General features: G+C 41.9%; 1 protein-coding gene across 1 annotated transcript; it reads right to left on the minus strand.

Annotated features, from left to right (window-relative positions):
* Positions 1–464: 464 nt before the first annotated feature.
* LOC121870856 lies at positions 465–13,011 on the minus strand. The gene is made up of 4 exons (XM_042372833.1): positions 12,972–13,011; positions 3,899–4,100; positions 3,613–3,732; positions 465–2,667 (listed from the first exon to the last, which is right to left on the minus strand). The coding sequence occupies exons 2-4, from the start codon at positions 4,088–4,090 to the stop codon at positions 2,551–2,553; spliced, it is 429 nt and encodes a 142-aa protein (XP_042228767.1). The 5' UTR covers positions 4,091–4,100; positions 12,972–13,011; the 3' UTR covers positions 465–2,550.
* Between the last annotated feature and the right edge of the window lie 3,767 nt (positions 13,012–16,778).

Here is a 16,778-nt window from a genome sequence, read left to right on the forward strand (position 1 = left end):
AATAGCATTTATTTTTATCTTTAAAATTACATATATTTGATTAAAATCGCGCTAGTAGTTTTGGAGTTATCTCGAGAAACGGTACAGTTTTTAGTTTTCGAGATAAGGCTCTTAATTTTTTTTTTTTTTTTTTGCTGCCCCCATTTTTTACCCCCATAAAATCTGTCCGATTTCTACTGGATTTGCAGGTAATTATCAGCCACCATTCCCGAGCATTCACTTGACATTTTAAAGTCTATACCCTAGATCTGGCACCTAGTCCCCCCTTCTAAAAGGTATTATTCGCTCGACGGCGAGGGCGTCAGAAGGCACCACCTCCCTCAACGTAGCCAGGTTTGATCTAATTTTAGTTGTGACGCTGCTTGGGACTCGCCACCAACCTCCTCCAACTAGCTTCTCCATTTTCTATTATCACTTTCATGAGGTGACGGACGTCGAATAGAATGGGAAAGAAAAGGCAGTTGTAAATTTGTGAAGTACCAGATATATTTGATAAATTAAACAATATACTAATCATTGTACTTAAGCCATGAACATAATTTACTTGTTAAATAGCCCAGATTATAAAATAATTTCCTTGTTAGCACGATAAACAGTCTTAAAAAGCGATGAACACATAAGATATTCGCAAATTAAACGTAGAAACACATAACGCTTTTTTTCTATTAATATTTTTGTCAAAGGAAAAAATATATTTTTTCTTATATAACACAGCCAACAGGAGCATGGGTGACCAGCTCCACAGAAAACAGCAAGTGCTCTCTCTCTCTCTCTCACTCCTCTACAGGCCATTCTCAAGATATTTTCTGGTTAAAGGTCATGATGCATAGATACACTGAGAAAAAATACAAACATACATACTGACACTTTGCACTTAGAGGATAGGGTGCACACACACACACACACACACACACACACACACACACAAGACCAATCGCTTGTGAGGCTGGATGACCCCAATGACAGTGCGAATACACAACCTCCACTCTCCAGGTCAAACCACATATTCAACACAAACTAAATTCACAATAAAATTTCAGTGTAGGATGAATGGCTTGTCAGTCTTCAGATATATAAATTATTTCAGTTTAGTTTATGTAAATTAAGTATCTTCACGTACATAAACTAAGACTTAAGTTCAATCTACGTAAACACCAGATCTTCAAGGACAATACAGTATATAAATTCTTTAATTTCAGTCTAAAAAAACTTACGTTCTTCAGGTAGATAAATCATGAACATTTATGTCCCCTCTTCTTATTTTATGTTGTGTAGTGCCTATTAGGGTCCTATTTCTGGTAGGAAGTTTACTTTAACATAGTCTTTCTTTTTTTTCATGATTGACCCAATTTTCGTTCTGAATGTTGTATTGGGAAGACAAGATAAAACTAAGAGTTGTACATCCGGTTCGATTTTTTTTGGTTCTATAAATTACATAGGGTAATAAATAGTCTTGAGTCTTGAAATAGGTTCCTGTAACCGGCAGCTGCGTATATAGATTTCAGGAACACTACGGTTAGTACAATACCTGTATATATGTCCCTACTCACTGTTGCGGATACTTAAGGAGATACACTACTCTAGGGTCTGTACCTGCTGCTAAATGACTAAGGACATCAAATATAATCTAAGACCCTATACGTAGATTTTTTCCCCCATGCTTCAACGAGTTATCTAAGGGGGTCCGTAATCAATATTAGACCTGTTTGCAAGGACCTGTTTGTTCCTGTTTCGTTGTGTTTAAACTATGTCCTCCTCCTCCTCCCAGGGTGACCTTCGGAGAGAATACACCCGGGTATCATTATACGTGGGAAAGGGTAATTCAAGTGGCACTACCTCAACACAGCCAACCATTTATGACACAAATTCTTTTTTTTTGTGGGATGGAGAAGGGATATTGTTTCCTCCTCTTCACCCACACACCCATTCCAGACAGACTTCAATCTAATATTTTGCATTCCTGGACAATCTCATCGCTACTAAAGGACGCCTGCATATCTTTAATATAGACGAACCAAAAGTGAAGTATCTTACAATCTTGGAAGTCTTGGTGATGGAAGTTTACAAGCGGTGAGAGAAGCGAAATACATCATAGCCAAAAAATCAAGTGAATGATGACGGAAGACAAGTTATTTGGAAGCATTATTTTCCTTCGTAGGCATAAATAGGTTTCACTTTGCTTGGTCCAGTGAATGTCACAATATTCTACCATTGTTTGTCATTTAATAGTGATGAATGATGCTACCTTCAACCTACTCTGCATACACACATTAAAAATATATATCTGAAAACATTTAGATATATTTATGTGAAGGCAAAAAAATACTGACAGAATGCTGAAGATTTTAAGAACCACTAATGAAAAAATCGGCACTTCTTACAGGAACGTCAAGTTGGCTCAACATCAACAACAACAAAAATACAAATTTCAAAACAAAATAAAATAATCACTAAAAACGAAACGATAAATCAGGTTAAGGACTGATGAAGAAGACAGCAGGTAAAATTCGGGTGGATGAGGGAGAGGGTCAGGTAGACAGTTCCACCCATTTAGTTGAAGAAGTCTGGGAAGGCTGGTTGATGGTTGAAGATGGCTTGCTGCTGCTGTCGGAGTTGATAGAAAAGGTTCTCCTGTTGTCTCTGCAGATGTTGCTGCTGTGCCTGCAGCTGTGAGGTGGAGACAAAGACAAAAGATAAGAGCACTGTCCCATGAAACAAACGCCCAAGGAAAACTACAGCTATCTAGAATTCTGTTAACCGTTGTAGATGTGATGAACATGAGAGAGATTTAAATTTGAGACATGAATCTTAGAAAAATCCAAGCGATATACGCCATACTACTGTGTGTGTTTACCATCTATATGTACACTCGCACCAAAAAGTATCGGTGCAGGGTGAGATCGACGAGTTCCGAAACGATACGTATACACTGTGATATGTCGGGAAGGTTGGTAAGTGTATCCTCAAACCCCCCCGCCCTCCACTAGGTGTTGCCTTATGGCTGACAATCAGGGCTGCCAACATACGGCTGGAACAACTCGCCTTTCCCAATACCTATCGTCACTGGTCTCAAATTGTTCACACTACAGTATGAACCGATACTTTTTGTTGCGAGTGTACAGTAACTGAAACACCTATCTGTGCAGGTGGGGGGTCGATATTCTCCGAAATTTTGCGTGTGACTAGTGACAGCCCTCATATACCACAATTTACCATCCATGGTCTCCTATTGTTTCCCACAAAGTATGCACAGATAGTTGTTTAGTTGTTTTAGCTACAGTGCAAGATGACAACCTAATGAGGTACAGTCACTATCAAGATTTCCTCGACACCTCTGGCAATATCTAGCTTCCCCATAAGGGTTATGCAAGTGATTAGATTTATAGCTTCGACGTTGTCAAGATTAACACCAAAATACTCTATAACACCTGTCCAAGTGTTAGTGTCCTGTCCAAGTGTTAGTGTCCTGTTCAAGTGTCACTGTCCTGTTCAAGTGTCACTGTCCTGTTCAAGTGTTACTGTCCTGTTCAAGTGTCGCTGTCCTATTCAAATGCTACTACCCTGTTCAAGTGTGTCTGTCCTGTTAAAGTGCCTCACCTGTCAGTACCTCACCTGATCCTGGAGATGCGACTGGGACTGCCTGCACACACGGAGAGCTGCCACGGGATCAGGAACGTTCCCTTCGATCACGTTAGCCTGTATCTGGCCATCAGGAGTTTGTTGGTACCTGATCTGTAAACAAACAACACCTTACTGTAGGTTATAGCAAATAGTTGAGGCAAGAAAACAACACCAACACATTTTCAGGGTTTAAGCTGATGGCCATTCCTATTCAACTTTACACACACACACACACACACACACACACACACACACACACACAGGCAACTTAACTTACCCTAATGGGCTGGCCCTGCTTATCAGTGAAGGCACACTCCCCTGTGGTGACGCCGTTCTCGTCTGTGCTCTGACTCTGTGCCACAGCTTGACCCTGCACCCCTGCCACGACGTGATTCCTCCCCTGGGCTCCTGACAAGTGGAGACCCAACACCAACAGTACTGCCATCGTCGCTGTGCGTTTTCCTGCCATGATCGTCTATCTGGGGATGGATGGATAGATCAGTCGCGTAGAAAGAATAAAGAGGAAGAAGAAAGAATACGGAAAGAACTACAGCAACAAAAGGAAGCAAAAAGATAAAAGGAAAAAGAAAGAAGTAAACCATAATGAATCACAAGACTCAATAACGTATACTCACCAATACACTGTAAGCAAGGATTTCTGGAAGTGTTGTGGGAGTAAGAGGAGGAGGAAATGGGTTGATTTTGGATAAACGATGACAAAACAGATAAACAGAGAGACAGACACAATAGCAGGGCACATAAAACACCAATGACCCCCATTTGACCTTGGCCTTCAGCAGTGACCTTGATATTTGACACAGAGGCTTGAGTTTTATATGCATCTCTTTGCCAAGTGTGTACACACACAGACACACACACACGTGTGTGTGTGTGTGTGTGTGTGCGTGTGCGCGTGTGCACGAGAGAGATTCTGTCACTTTGTAATCCAGGGATGCGTTATTACGGTCACACAATGCGTTACGTTAAACAGGAGCCTTCGCCATGCACTGACGGTCTGGGATAACAACTCTTAATACACCAAGGTGGCACTACAACAACCCAACCCGCGACCATCTATGTCCGCCAGAGTGATCCACCTTAGATTAAAATTTAGATGATATAAATTCACATTTAACAAGTCACAATCAAGTGAGTCCATAACGTAATACAGTATAAGATGTTAATAAACTTGTAATTGTAAAATCAATCTAGTCATTGTCTACTAAAATAACCATTGTGCAACCTCATACTAAATCCTAGGTTAGCTTAGTTATGTTGTGACTTCTCCATCCCTCATGTCTGGCTGTGCCTTGAGCCCCAGCATGCCTTCCATCCTTTCCCCACCTTAACCAGAAAAAAAAAAAAACACACACCAAGGTCAGGACGATAACAGGCGTTAAGAACACCGAATTCGGTGTTCTTAACGCCTGTTATGTTAGTGCGCATCGACACACGAAAGACTTTCACTAAGTGGTGTAACGAGGAGATGAGGCGTGTTGAGAAGGAAGAGAGGAGGGTGGAGGAGGGATGAAGTAGTGAGGAGGGTGAGAGAAGGGAAGGAGTGTTGAGGAGGGGAAGGATGAGGAGTGGGGTGGAACTTGCTGAAGGTGACCCAACTCGATTGGTTTCACATGTCCACTCTTTCAGTCACCAACACCTTTTCCTCCTGACTAAATACCCCTCCTCCTAGAGCCAGGTCTAGCACTTGACTTATTAGGGACCTGCCACGCCTTACCAAAACAGATGTATTGTGTCGAGAATCTCTCCTGCGCCCCCCTCCCCACACTTCTGTCACTGTGTAACTTGCCGACATATTCCATGGCCCTTCAGACATTTACTACCTTTAACTCCGCAAGCTTCCCTGTTGCGCGCGATAAACGCTTTTGCACTTCACCTTCCACGGGATGCAAGGGGGTGCTCAATAAACTAGCCCCCTCGTGGTGCAAACGAATCTTTCCTCTCAACCTGCCACACCGATCAGTGGTTCCCAGTGTAATTATTATTAATAGCATTTCAATTACTATTATTACTATTACGTTACAGCTAAACATCTAAAAGCTGTGAAACTAACGATGTGCACTAAGCTTGTCTCAGCTAATATACGCAGTGACGAGTCGTAATATCAGCTTATTGTCTCACAGCGGCCGGTTATGTAATGTTTGGACAACGGATGACTCGAAAACGAACATAAAAATTCATTACTGCTTTTAACTTAAACATTGACTGGTACTGTCACACGCAACACTCATATTACTACTGTCACACGCAACACTCATATGACTACTGTCACACGCAACACTCATATTACTACTGTCACACACAACACTTACATTACTACTGTCACACACACAACACTCACACATTGCTACTGTCACACACACAACACTCAAACATTACTACTGTCACACACACACAACACTCACATTACTACTGTCACACACACAACACTCACACATTACTAATACACACACACAACATCAAACATTACTACTGTCACACACACACAACACTCAAACATTACTACTGTCACACACACACACAACACTCCAAACATTACTACTGTCACACACACACAACACTCTACATTATTACTGTCACACACACACACAACACTCAAACATTACTACTGTCACACACACACAACACTCAAACATTACTACTGTCACACACACACAACACTCAAACATTACTACTGTCAACACACACACAACTCTAAACATTACTACTGTCACACACACACAACACTCATTACTACTGTCACACACACACAACACTCAAACATTACTACTGTCACACACACAACACTCAAACATTACTACTCTCACACACACACAACACCAACATTACTACTGTCACACACACAACACTAAACATTACTACTGTCACACACACACAACACTCAAACATTACTACTGTCACACACACACAAACACTCACATTACTACTGTCACACACACACACAACACTAAACATTACTACTGTCACACACACACAACACTCAAAATTACTACTGTCACACACACACAACACTCAAACATTACTACTCACACACACACAACACTCACATTACTACTGTCACACACAAACACTAAACATTACTACTGTCACACACACACAACACCAAACATTACTACTGTCACACACACACAACACTCACATTACTACTGTCACACACAACAACACTCAAACAACACACACACACACACACAACACTCAAACATTACTACTGTCACACACACAACACTCAAACATTACTACTGTCACACACACAACACTCACATTACTACTGTCACACACACACACAACACTCAAAATTACTACTGTCACACACACAACACTCAAACATTACTACTGTCCCACACAACACTCAAACATTACTACTGTCACACACACAACACTCAAACATTACTACTACACACAACAACACTCAAACATTACTATCAACACACAAAAAACACTAAACATTACTACTGTCACACACACAAAACACTAAACATTACTACTGTCACAACACACAACACTCAAACATTACTACTGTCACACACACACAAACACTCAAACATTACTACTGTCACACACACAATAACACTCCAAACAGCACACTCAACACAACACTCAAACATTACTACTGTCACACACACAACACTCAAACATTACTACTGTCACACACACACACAACACTCAAACATTACACTGTCACACACACAAAACACTCAACACACACACACACACACAACACTCAAACATTACTACTGTCACACACACAACACTCAAACACACACTGTCACACACACACACAACACTCAAACATTACTACTGTCACACACACAAACACTCAAACATTACTACTGTCACACACAACACTACATTACTACTGTCACACACACACAACACTCAAACATTACTACTGTCACACACACAACAACACTCAAACATTACTACTGTCACACACAACACTCAAACATTACTACTGTCACACACACAACACTCAAACATTACTACTGTCACACACACACAACACTAAACATTACTACTGTCACACACACAAAACACTCAAACATTACTACTGTCACACACACAAAACACTCCAAACATTACTACTGTCACACACACACAACACTCAAAACATTACTGTCACACACAAAACACTCAAACATTACTACTGTCACACACACACAACACTAATCATTACTACTGTCACACACACAAACACTCCAAACACACTACTGTCACACAACAGCACTCGAGACAATTACTGGTATTTTATATAATTGACCACAAAACGTGATCTTCCCACCTCACAACAACACACCCCCACACCTCCCAACACACCTTTCACACCTCCCAACACAGCCTCTACACCTCACAACACACCTCTACACTCCAACACACCCTACACCTCACAACACACCCTACACTCACAACACACCTCACACCTCACAACACACCCCACACCTCACAACACACCCTCTACACCTCACAACACACCTTACACCTCACAACACACCTTCTACACCTCACAACACACCCTATCACCTCACACACCCTCTACACCTCCCAACACACCTCTACACCTCCAACACACCCCTACACCTCACAACACACCCTCTACACCTCACAACACACCTCACACCCCCACACACCCCACACCCCACACACCCCACACCCCTCACAACACACCTCACACCTCACACACACCCTCTACACCTCACACACCCCACACCTCACAACACACCCCTCACAACCTCACAACACACCCTCACACCTCCAAACACACACCCCACACCCTCACAACACACCCTCTACACCCCACAACACACCCTCACACCACAACACACCCTCTACACCTCACAACACACCCTCTACACCTCACAACACACCCCACACTCACAACACACCCCCCTACACCCTCACAGCACACCCCACACCTCACAACACACCCCCACACCTACAACACACCCTCTACACCTCACAGCACACCCCACACCTCACAACACACCCCACACAGACAGACACACCACACACCTCACAACACACCTTCACACCTCACAACACACCCTCTAGACAGACAGACACACCCCACACCTCACAACACACACCCCCACACCACAACACACCCCACACCTCACAACACACCCTCTAGACAGACAGACACACCACACCTCACAACACACCCTCTACACCCTCACAACACACCCTCTAGACAGACAGACAGACACACCACACCACACACCCCCACACCTCACAACACACCTCTAGACAGACAGACAGACACACCACACCCCACAACACACCCCTACACCTCACAACACACCCCTCTACACCTCACAAACACACTCTCCACCTCACAACACACCCTCTAGACAGACAGACACACCACACCACAACACACCCCTCACACCCTCACAACACACCCTCTACACCTCACAACACACCCTCTAGACAGACAGACACACCCTCTACACCTCACAACACACCCTCTACACCTCACAACAACACACCCCTACACCTCACAACACACCCCCACACCACAACACACCCTCTACACCCTCACAACACACCCACACCTCACAACACACACAGCTAATCACACATTCCAAGCAGAAAACGTGAAACTCTGCCTTACCTTGTACCATTTAACACATGAGTGACAATAACAACGTCCCTTCTCCTCTACCTACGTATTACCTCAAGAAACACGATGATCCCTATTACACACACACACACACACACACACACACACACACACACACACACACACACACACGGGCTCCCGAAAATTCCTGAGTATTTTTTCTTCATCCTAATTCGCGATTTGGGAGCGGATGTAAATACAAAGATGGATTATAAAAGTTTCCTGTGATTTTTTTTAACCTAATTGATGATGTGATAACGTATCTAAATGACTCACTCTGATATGCGACAACACAAGAAGCAATTCTTAATATATTTTCACCTATAAATAAGAGTTGTGTTTGTGTCACTTTCTCTGTGATATACTTTCATCATCTCTTCCTCCCCCCGCCATCAGTTTGTTCTCTTGTATCGGTCAGTCACACCAAGGGGGAAAGTCTCTCTAACACACACAACTACGCACAAACACAATAAACTACATAAAAGTGTAGATATTTTTTAATAATAAAGTAGATATTTAATGGAAAAAAATACATCTCTGTAAATAATTAATATGAGAACGAAAAAATAAATAAATCACTGTGAAGTCATAAGAAAAAAACACTAAACTGAAATTAAATTACTATACAGGAAACTTAACTACAGCTTAACGAGTTCATTCATAAGCTGATGAAGGAAATATTAAGGTCACATTACTCGTGTTTTATCCATCTGTTCATTATCAAATTTAAGTTAATATTTAAACACTTTATATAATTCTTACGATCAATTTCACTGAGTAAAATTAAAAAGGTTTATAAGTGTAGTAATACCATTACCAATAACAACAATACAGTAATAACAATAATAATAAAAATCAATAATAATAATAATAATAATAATAGTCTTTTTTTTTCGTTTTCAATATACAAAATCAGCCTGAAATGAGACCATCCCACACACGTGACAACAAGGGGTCTCCCAGGTTTGCCTCAATCAATGGTATCCTGATATTTATAAGAAATAGTGAAAGTGTGTCAATCCTGAATCTAGGCAGTGGGCGGACGGGTGCTTGGTAGCAAGGGGGGAGGGAGGAAAGGAGGGAATAAGGAGAGGGTAGAGTGCAGAGGATATTGGGAAGGATGTTGAAGGGTGGATGGAAGGAAAAAGAGGCGTGTGGGGTGAGAAGAAGGAAGAAGAGAGTATGGGAGAAAGTCGTGTTGGGAAGGAGGAGGGTGTGGGGGTCAGGAGGTGCGATTCTCGGTGGGATGGGGGTGTTGGGGAGGAAGGTTGAGGTGAGACGGACGGCAGGTGCCTTAAGTGTTGATCTGCTTAGGTTAGGTTAGGTTAGAGTTATATTGTCTCTTATCTGAAAAGTTGCGCCTGACGAACCAACGCTTAACTGCCCTATTTGTCTCATCTAAGCGTGGCGAAATAGTTTGACCAGAACTGAACACTATGACGTAGTCGCAACTTACACACTAAAATGGGCGGTGGATGAGGGTTAAGGTCATGTGGGGAGACCCTGGATCGAGAGTTAATGCCAAGATAATAGATCTCAAAGGACGTCGCTGGTCATCTAGAACATCCAAACAATACCCTCCCACAACACGGTAGAGTCGCTTTCACTTTCTGTATAGCGGAAGGGAGGGAGGGAGCGAGGAGGGAGGGAAGGAGGGCGGGAAGGAGAAAGGAGGGAAGGAGGACGGAGCTCGAAGCATTACCGGTTTGCACGTCCACATATTTCCTCGTAACCTGAGATGTAAGAACATGTCTAACTGTGGATCACACAAGTTTGTAACGTAATGGAGGATTCTCATAGATTCGTAAATTATTTTTCCCTTTTACTGGATATCAGCGTAATGACATAAACTCGGGGCTCAACATAGCGTCAAAATTGCTCCCAGAAATATTTTATCCTACGAATCTATGAGGATCTTAAGACACAAGCGTTGTATGTCTCTACCACCCCCTCCTCCCTCTTTCCACGTGCTGATGAATGAGGGAGGGAGTGTGAGAGGCAGGATGGGAAGAGAAAGAACTAGAGAGGGGCGAGGAGGGTGGAGTCTTGACAGCCAATCATCAAAGCAAGCCATGCACAGGGGCGCCTCTCACTTACACACACAACCCACGTCATGACTTTCACAAACACATACAGTACATATGTTTTTTCCTTTTACATACACACACACACACGCCTGTTGTCATCCAACTGTGATGAGCGTCACCTCATCCATCTCCCAGTTCACCCGTCTAGCCTAACCTGATCTTTACAATAATTTCACCGCGCGCTGGTCGGCCTTGCAACAGCTCAAGGCACAACAACTTTAGGTCAACAATGGGCTAAAGGTCATGGTCACAGGTCATCCATGAAGGTCTGGTAAAACGCCATAAAGGAAGAAAAACTTGAGGTGAGGGAGGCGAGGTAGGAGGCGAGAGTGGGGGCAGGGTGAGGCGAGGTGAGGGCGAGGTGAGGGAGATGGGGTGAGGGATGTTGATCGCCCACATTGAAATTTCGCCGAGTGCCATTCATAGTGAAGTTCCATTGTTCTTGTTTTCTCTCATTCTCATACATAATTGTAATGCTCGGAGTGTGTATGTGTGTATGTGTGTGTATGTATGTGTGTGTATGTATGTGTGCATGTGTGTGTGTATGTGTGTGTATGTGTGTGTGTGTTTTACTTTCACCAGACGGTCGAGTTGCATCGTCGCCATCTTACCTGGTCATGCGGAAATACAGATAGAATGGACAATGGACATGCCCACTAGGTGATGTAAAAATAACATACACTTACTCAGTCACAGAAATTATTACAAAAATTACAGAACGTTATTATCCTGTGTACTAATGACAACACTGATAAAGGGGCTTATTATATTACTTTAAATATTGTACACTCCTGTAACCTAAATAATCTGTGCATTAGTACATTTGGTAAGTACTGTACATGACTAACTTAAGACAGGTAATCAAATATCCCGTCTACACTGTCAGAACCACCCGCATGTCTCTTCCCTGTGTAGGGTCACCAAGATTCGACAGGTGAAGTAACAAAATCACACCTGTTACACGCTTAACCTCCCGTCGTACAAGACTCAGGGGAACACGAGGATAAATAATGTTAATAATTTTCTGAGTGAAAGATTCGGGAGAAAAAATAATCACCTAAGAGTTCGTCGCCAAAAACGTATCTCACATTAATTTTAACCAACCTACTGTAATGCTACCTAGGGGTGTGTGTGTGTGAAGTGTAATCGTGAAGGTGGTTACTCTTATGGTGAAATGCCGGGAGGAGGGAGGTTACAGAAATTTGGGATATCTGAAGAAAAAAATAATCCTCGTGAGTGAAGGTCATCCATCTGTCAGGTCAGGATGTCATGACTGGGAGGAAGGAAGGGCGTGACTCACGGGGTTGACAAAACTCTTCCTAACCCCACATAAATCACACGCTGTCGACACACTGTGGTGTGTGGTTTTATTTGAAGTAATAATGAGATGAATAGACTTGCAAAATCGCATTCCTCTGCACATCACTGCCCGATCAATACAAGCTTGGCAGGATGGCTGGCTTTGACAGTCCGGACCCCAAGGATATGCACGGTTGAAAAATCCTCCATCCTAAGCCCAACACTCTCCAATCAAGAGATGTAGTAATGGAAAATCATAGATAGGAGGTAATAACACGTAATAACAAAGGCGACAAATGATAAAGTAATAAATGGTAACACGGTCTAACCTTAGTTTCGTGGTGGAGAACGTGTAACTGTGCGGCTCAGGCGGACCAGCCGTATTTATACAGAGAACCAGCTGCTGAGTTGTCAGATGTCATCAAACTAATATTTTCACATTTTCCTGAATTTATTTATTTTTAATGATCAGGTGGCATGGTCTTTATGTCATCTAAGTAATAAGTAAGGGAAGGTCTACGTAACGTAAGGTACAGTATGTGTGCATCAGGAGTAAAGAAAATATCATTTGACCTCTGCCAAAACACTCGCAATATTGCATCCGCTTCATTCTAAGAACACGTCACTGTATGAAATTTGGAGCGTATTTCACACACACACACACACACACACACACACACACACACACACACACACACGTCATTGCTCATCTTATAAAAGTGAAGTACGGTAATGTGATTGGTTATGTAGTTGTGTGATAAGTCATCAGGGATTCAGAAAATTCGTCGACCCCTGAACGAATAGGCACCAGTCCTAAAAGGTCTCTGTTTTGCTAGGTCCTAGTTATAAAAGGCTCCTGTTCTACTAGACCCCATTCCTAAGAGTCCTTTGTTCCAATTAGGCCCCTGTTCTCCTAGGCCCTAGCCTAAAGGCCCTGTTCTACTAGGTCCCATTCTTAAAAGACACCTGTTCTATTAGCTCCTCCCCCAAGACGAACATTCTCCCTCTCCACCCTACGTGACTTACTGTACAGAAAGGACCCGGTCAGGCGCAGGCGTTAGGTGGTGGAAGGATACTACTACTGACCGAGACTGTACATTTCCTCCCCACCGTGGTAATTCTTCACCCCCCCCGCACACCAAACATGAGATGTATCAAGCGAAACGTGTATATGGGGCAAGTAACAAGATCATTAGATTACAAGATGTTGTAACCGCTAGACTTAGGTTAGGATATAAGTACCTCTGGCAGTATTGCCCTCAAACAGATGTGAACAAAACTAAATGTTAAGTGTGTGGCCAAACATATGGCCACACACTCGAACATATGTCCTCGACTGTGTGAAGATAGAACCTTTTAGGGACAGGTCCAAGCACGGTGTGTGAAATGACACAGTACTTTATCTATTAATGCCAAGATAGCCGACATATTAAGATGGTATCCACTTTTTTGCACTCAGTAGCTATATCAGTTCCCACGTATAGAACCAAACACGCAATATTGCTTGAATACCTTTCACGAAAATGTGAATAACAAAGTGTGCGGCCAGACATACTGCCTCACACTCCTCTATTCAAACAAAGAATTTATTTTAAATATTCGAAAATTCAATGCCATATCTGACCACTGGGTTAGTTACACAGACCCTTAGTGAATTCAACTCTGTAATCTATTTGCGCTACCGCTCACAGGATGAGTATGGGGTGCACAATAAACTAGCAGCTGTAAGCGGCCAAATTAAATTCAAACGAAAACAACAACGACAACAAAAATAACAGCAACAACAACACGCACAGACACAACACTAGACACACATACTATCAAGGTTATGAAGTTGACAATGTATGATTATTTCTCAGTGAAGCGGAACGGTGTTGATTGATAACTCGGGTTCACAAGTGTCGGTGGTAGCGGGATGAACTTTAACTGACCTGTGGAGACGATTGCAGACGGAGACCAGCATGAGAGGAGCAAACAGTACCTACGACCAGCTGACCAGGTGTCACAATCTCCACGCCCACCAAGACGCTGACCGACCTTACGTGTCCTTTACCCTCCTAGCCTCACTTAAAAAAACAAACAAACAAACAAACAGGCCACGCCTAAACCAAAGCTATCAACAATCTCCATATATCCATCTGGTATCTTGTGTGGTTTAATATCTTAGACAGACTACTGACAAACCATAGAAACTCAATCACATTAAACTTAATTCATGAAAGGTGTTCAAAGACAAGCTGTTAGGCCTTACTTAGTTTACCTATGTATTTAACCAAACTATTAACTACTGTATGACAGTTTGTGACAGTAGTTTACCTTGTGGTTGTCAGTAGTAGCAATATTATTAGTTTTCCTAATATTATTTTAGTTACTGTAAATGCAGTATTACTGCTATTTTTCTTAATATTATAAGTAATTCTACTTTTATAAGCTATTATTATTATTATTATTGATTCTCATTATTATGACCATTATCAGCATCAATATCATTATAATCAATGTCATTATTATTATTATCATCAGCATCATCCATGTTATTACTATCAACATTATCATCGTCATCGTCATTGTTATGGACAGTCACCTTGATGAAGTTGTATCCATACGGAAAACAATCGAGCATAATTTTAGCAATGCAGTCACAGCTAAAACAGGATATGGGGTATGAATTATTTATACTTGTACGTGTTGACTATTCTCTTTCTTTCTCTCGTTCACAATTAAAATCGGTGTATGCATCCGGATCCTATTGTTATTAGTAGTGTGGTGCTCTTTCTCTCTTTTGGTGGTATCAAGGCCATCACACGGAAAAGATCAGTCCTTAACAAACTCTGATATAGAGTACACAGACAAACAAGGGAAGGTCCAGTGTAGGTAGAAGGTAATAGGCACACACCAAACAGGGAGGTACTACCGCTTGGGAAGATGTTGGAAGCATAATGTGTTGTCTAATGGTAGACCCTGCTGCCATATGGCATCACGAAAATTGTTACCAAGTCCCAGGTTGCTGATCTGACTTTCTACCTCATTTACACACAATTGCAGGGTCTCAATTGTTTCTCTTACAATATTGACAACACAACAAACATATATTGTTTCTCACTTTTTGATCTTTTTCAAATATGCACTAAAACAGAAATATGCATTTATATACACTTAAAAATGCCACTTATAAAGCCAAGAATCGGGTTATACGGAAACAAATAGTTAATATAAACTAATGTTAATGTTTATTATACGTAATGTATTTAACATATATATGTGAAAATTGCTAAAATATATATGAACATGTATTTACAATATAGACTGACATATTTTCAGACATTACAGATTGTGGTTGCATTCTTACGTAACGTTGATTCGTCAGGCACCTTTTTCCAGTATATGTTCAGGAACGACTTTAGGCACTGTTATTCAGTTTATGCAATGGAATATCCTGAAACAAATGCCTGCACAAATCTGCGTTGAACTGGGAACGATCAGACCCTGACTTACTGGAACATGCAAAAGTAGTTGTTGCTCCTTTTGTGCACTATTGGACTTAACAACTTCGAGTCGGATGTGCTTGCTTGTTTTAAGTGTGTTGGACTTGAAATTCTTGCTCCTGTCACTGGTGCTCACAATATTTACAAAACAGTAACACTTCCATCAGTAGTAAATGCATCAAATTCCTTTACATATGATCTCAGCACTTCATTTTGGTTTCTTTGTACTTTCGGCAAACAGCAGAAAGAGTAGCTCACACAGCAGCACTGCTCTGACCACTAACTCACTAGTCAATGAGTCATGACCAGGTGTGGAAACGACAGATTAAAGCGACGTGACCTCACCTCACTTCACCTAACCACACCTCACCTCACCTCCCAGTACCACGTGTGCTCATTCAGTGGCAACAAAGAGATACTGCCAGATGAATATTTTACCAAAATATGCATTTATATGCAGTTATCTAGGTAATATGCACTTATCATAGAAATCACGCAAAATATGCATTTGCATATGAAATATGCAAATGCATAACTATCCAGCCCTAATTATTATTATTATTATTATTACCCCCCAGGCCCCAATGTGGGTCAGTGACCTGTGCCCGGGTGGGCTAATCCACGTAAAAACAAAAACAAGAAGTAAGTGTG

Source organism: Homarus americanus, unplaced genomic scaffold, assembly GCF_018991925.1.
Source record: "Homarus americanus isolate GMGI-L3 unplaced genomic scaffold, GMGI_Hamer_2.0 scaffold50490, whole genome shotgun sequence".
Lineage (NCBI taxonomy): Eukaryota > Metazoa > Arthropoda > Malacostraca > Decapoda > Nephropidae > Homarus > Homarus americanus.

Bases quoted from the DNA above. Each gene is read 5' to 3' on its own strand.
- LOC121870856 (XM_042372833.1), bottom strand. From the start codon at position 4,090: ATGGCAGGAAAACGCACAGCGACGATGGCAGTACTGTTGGTGTTGGGT. The intron at 3,733-3,898 runs GTAAGTTAAGTT...GTTTGTTTACAG, and splicing joins AGCAGGGCCAGCCCATTAGG to ATCAGGTACCAACAAACTCC. The intron at 2,668-3,612 runs GTGAGGTACTGA...TCCACCTCACAG, and splicing joins AGTCGCATCTCCAGGATCAG to CTGCAGGCACAGCAGCAACA.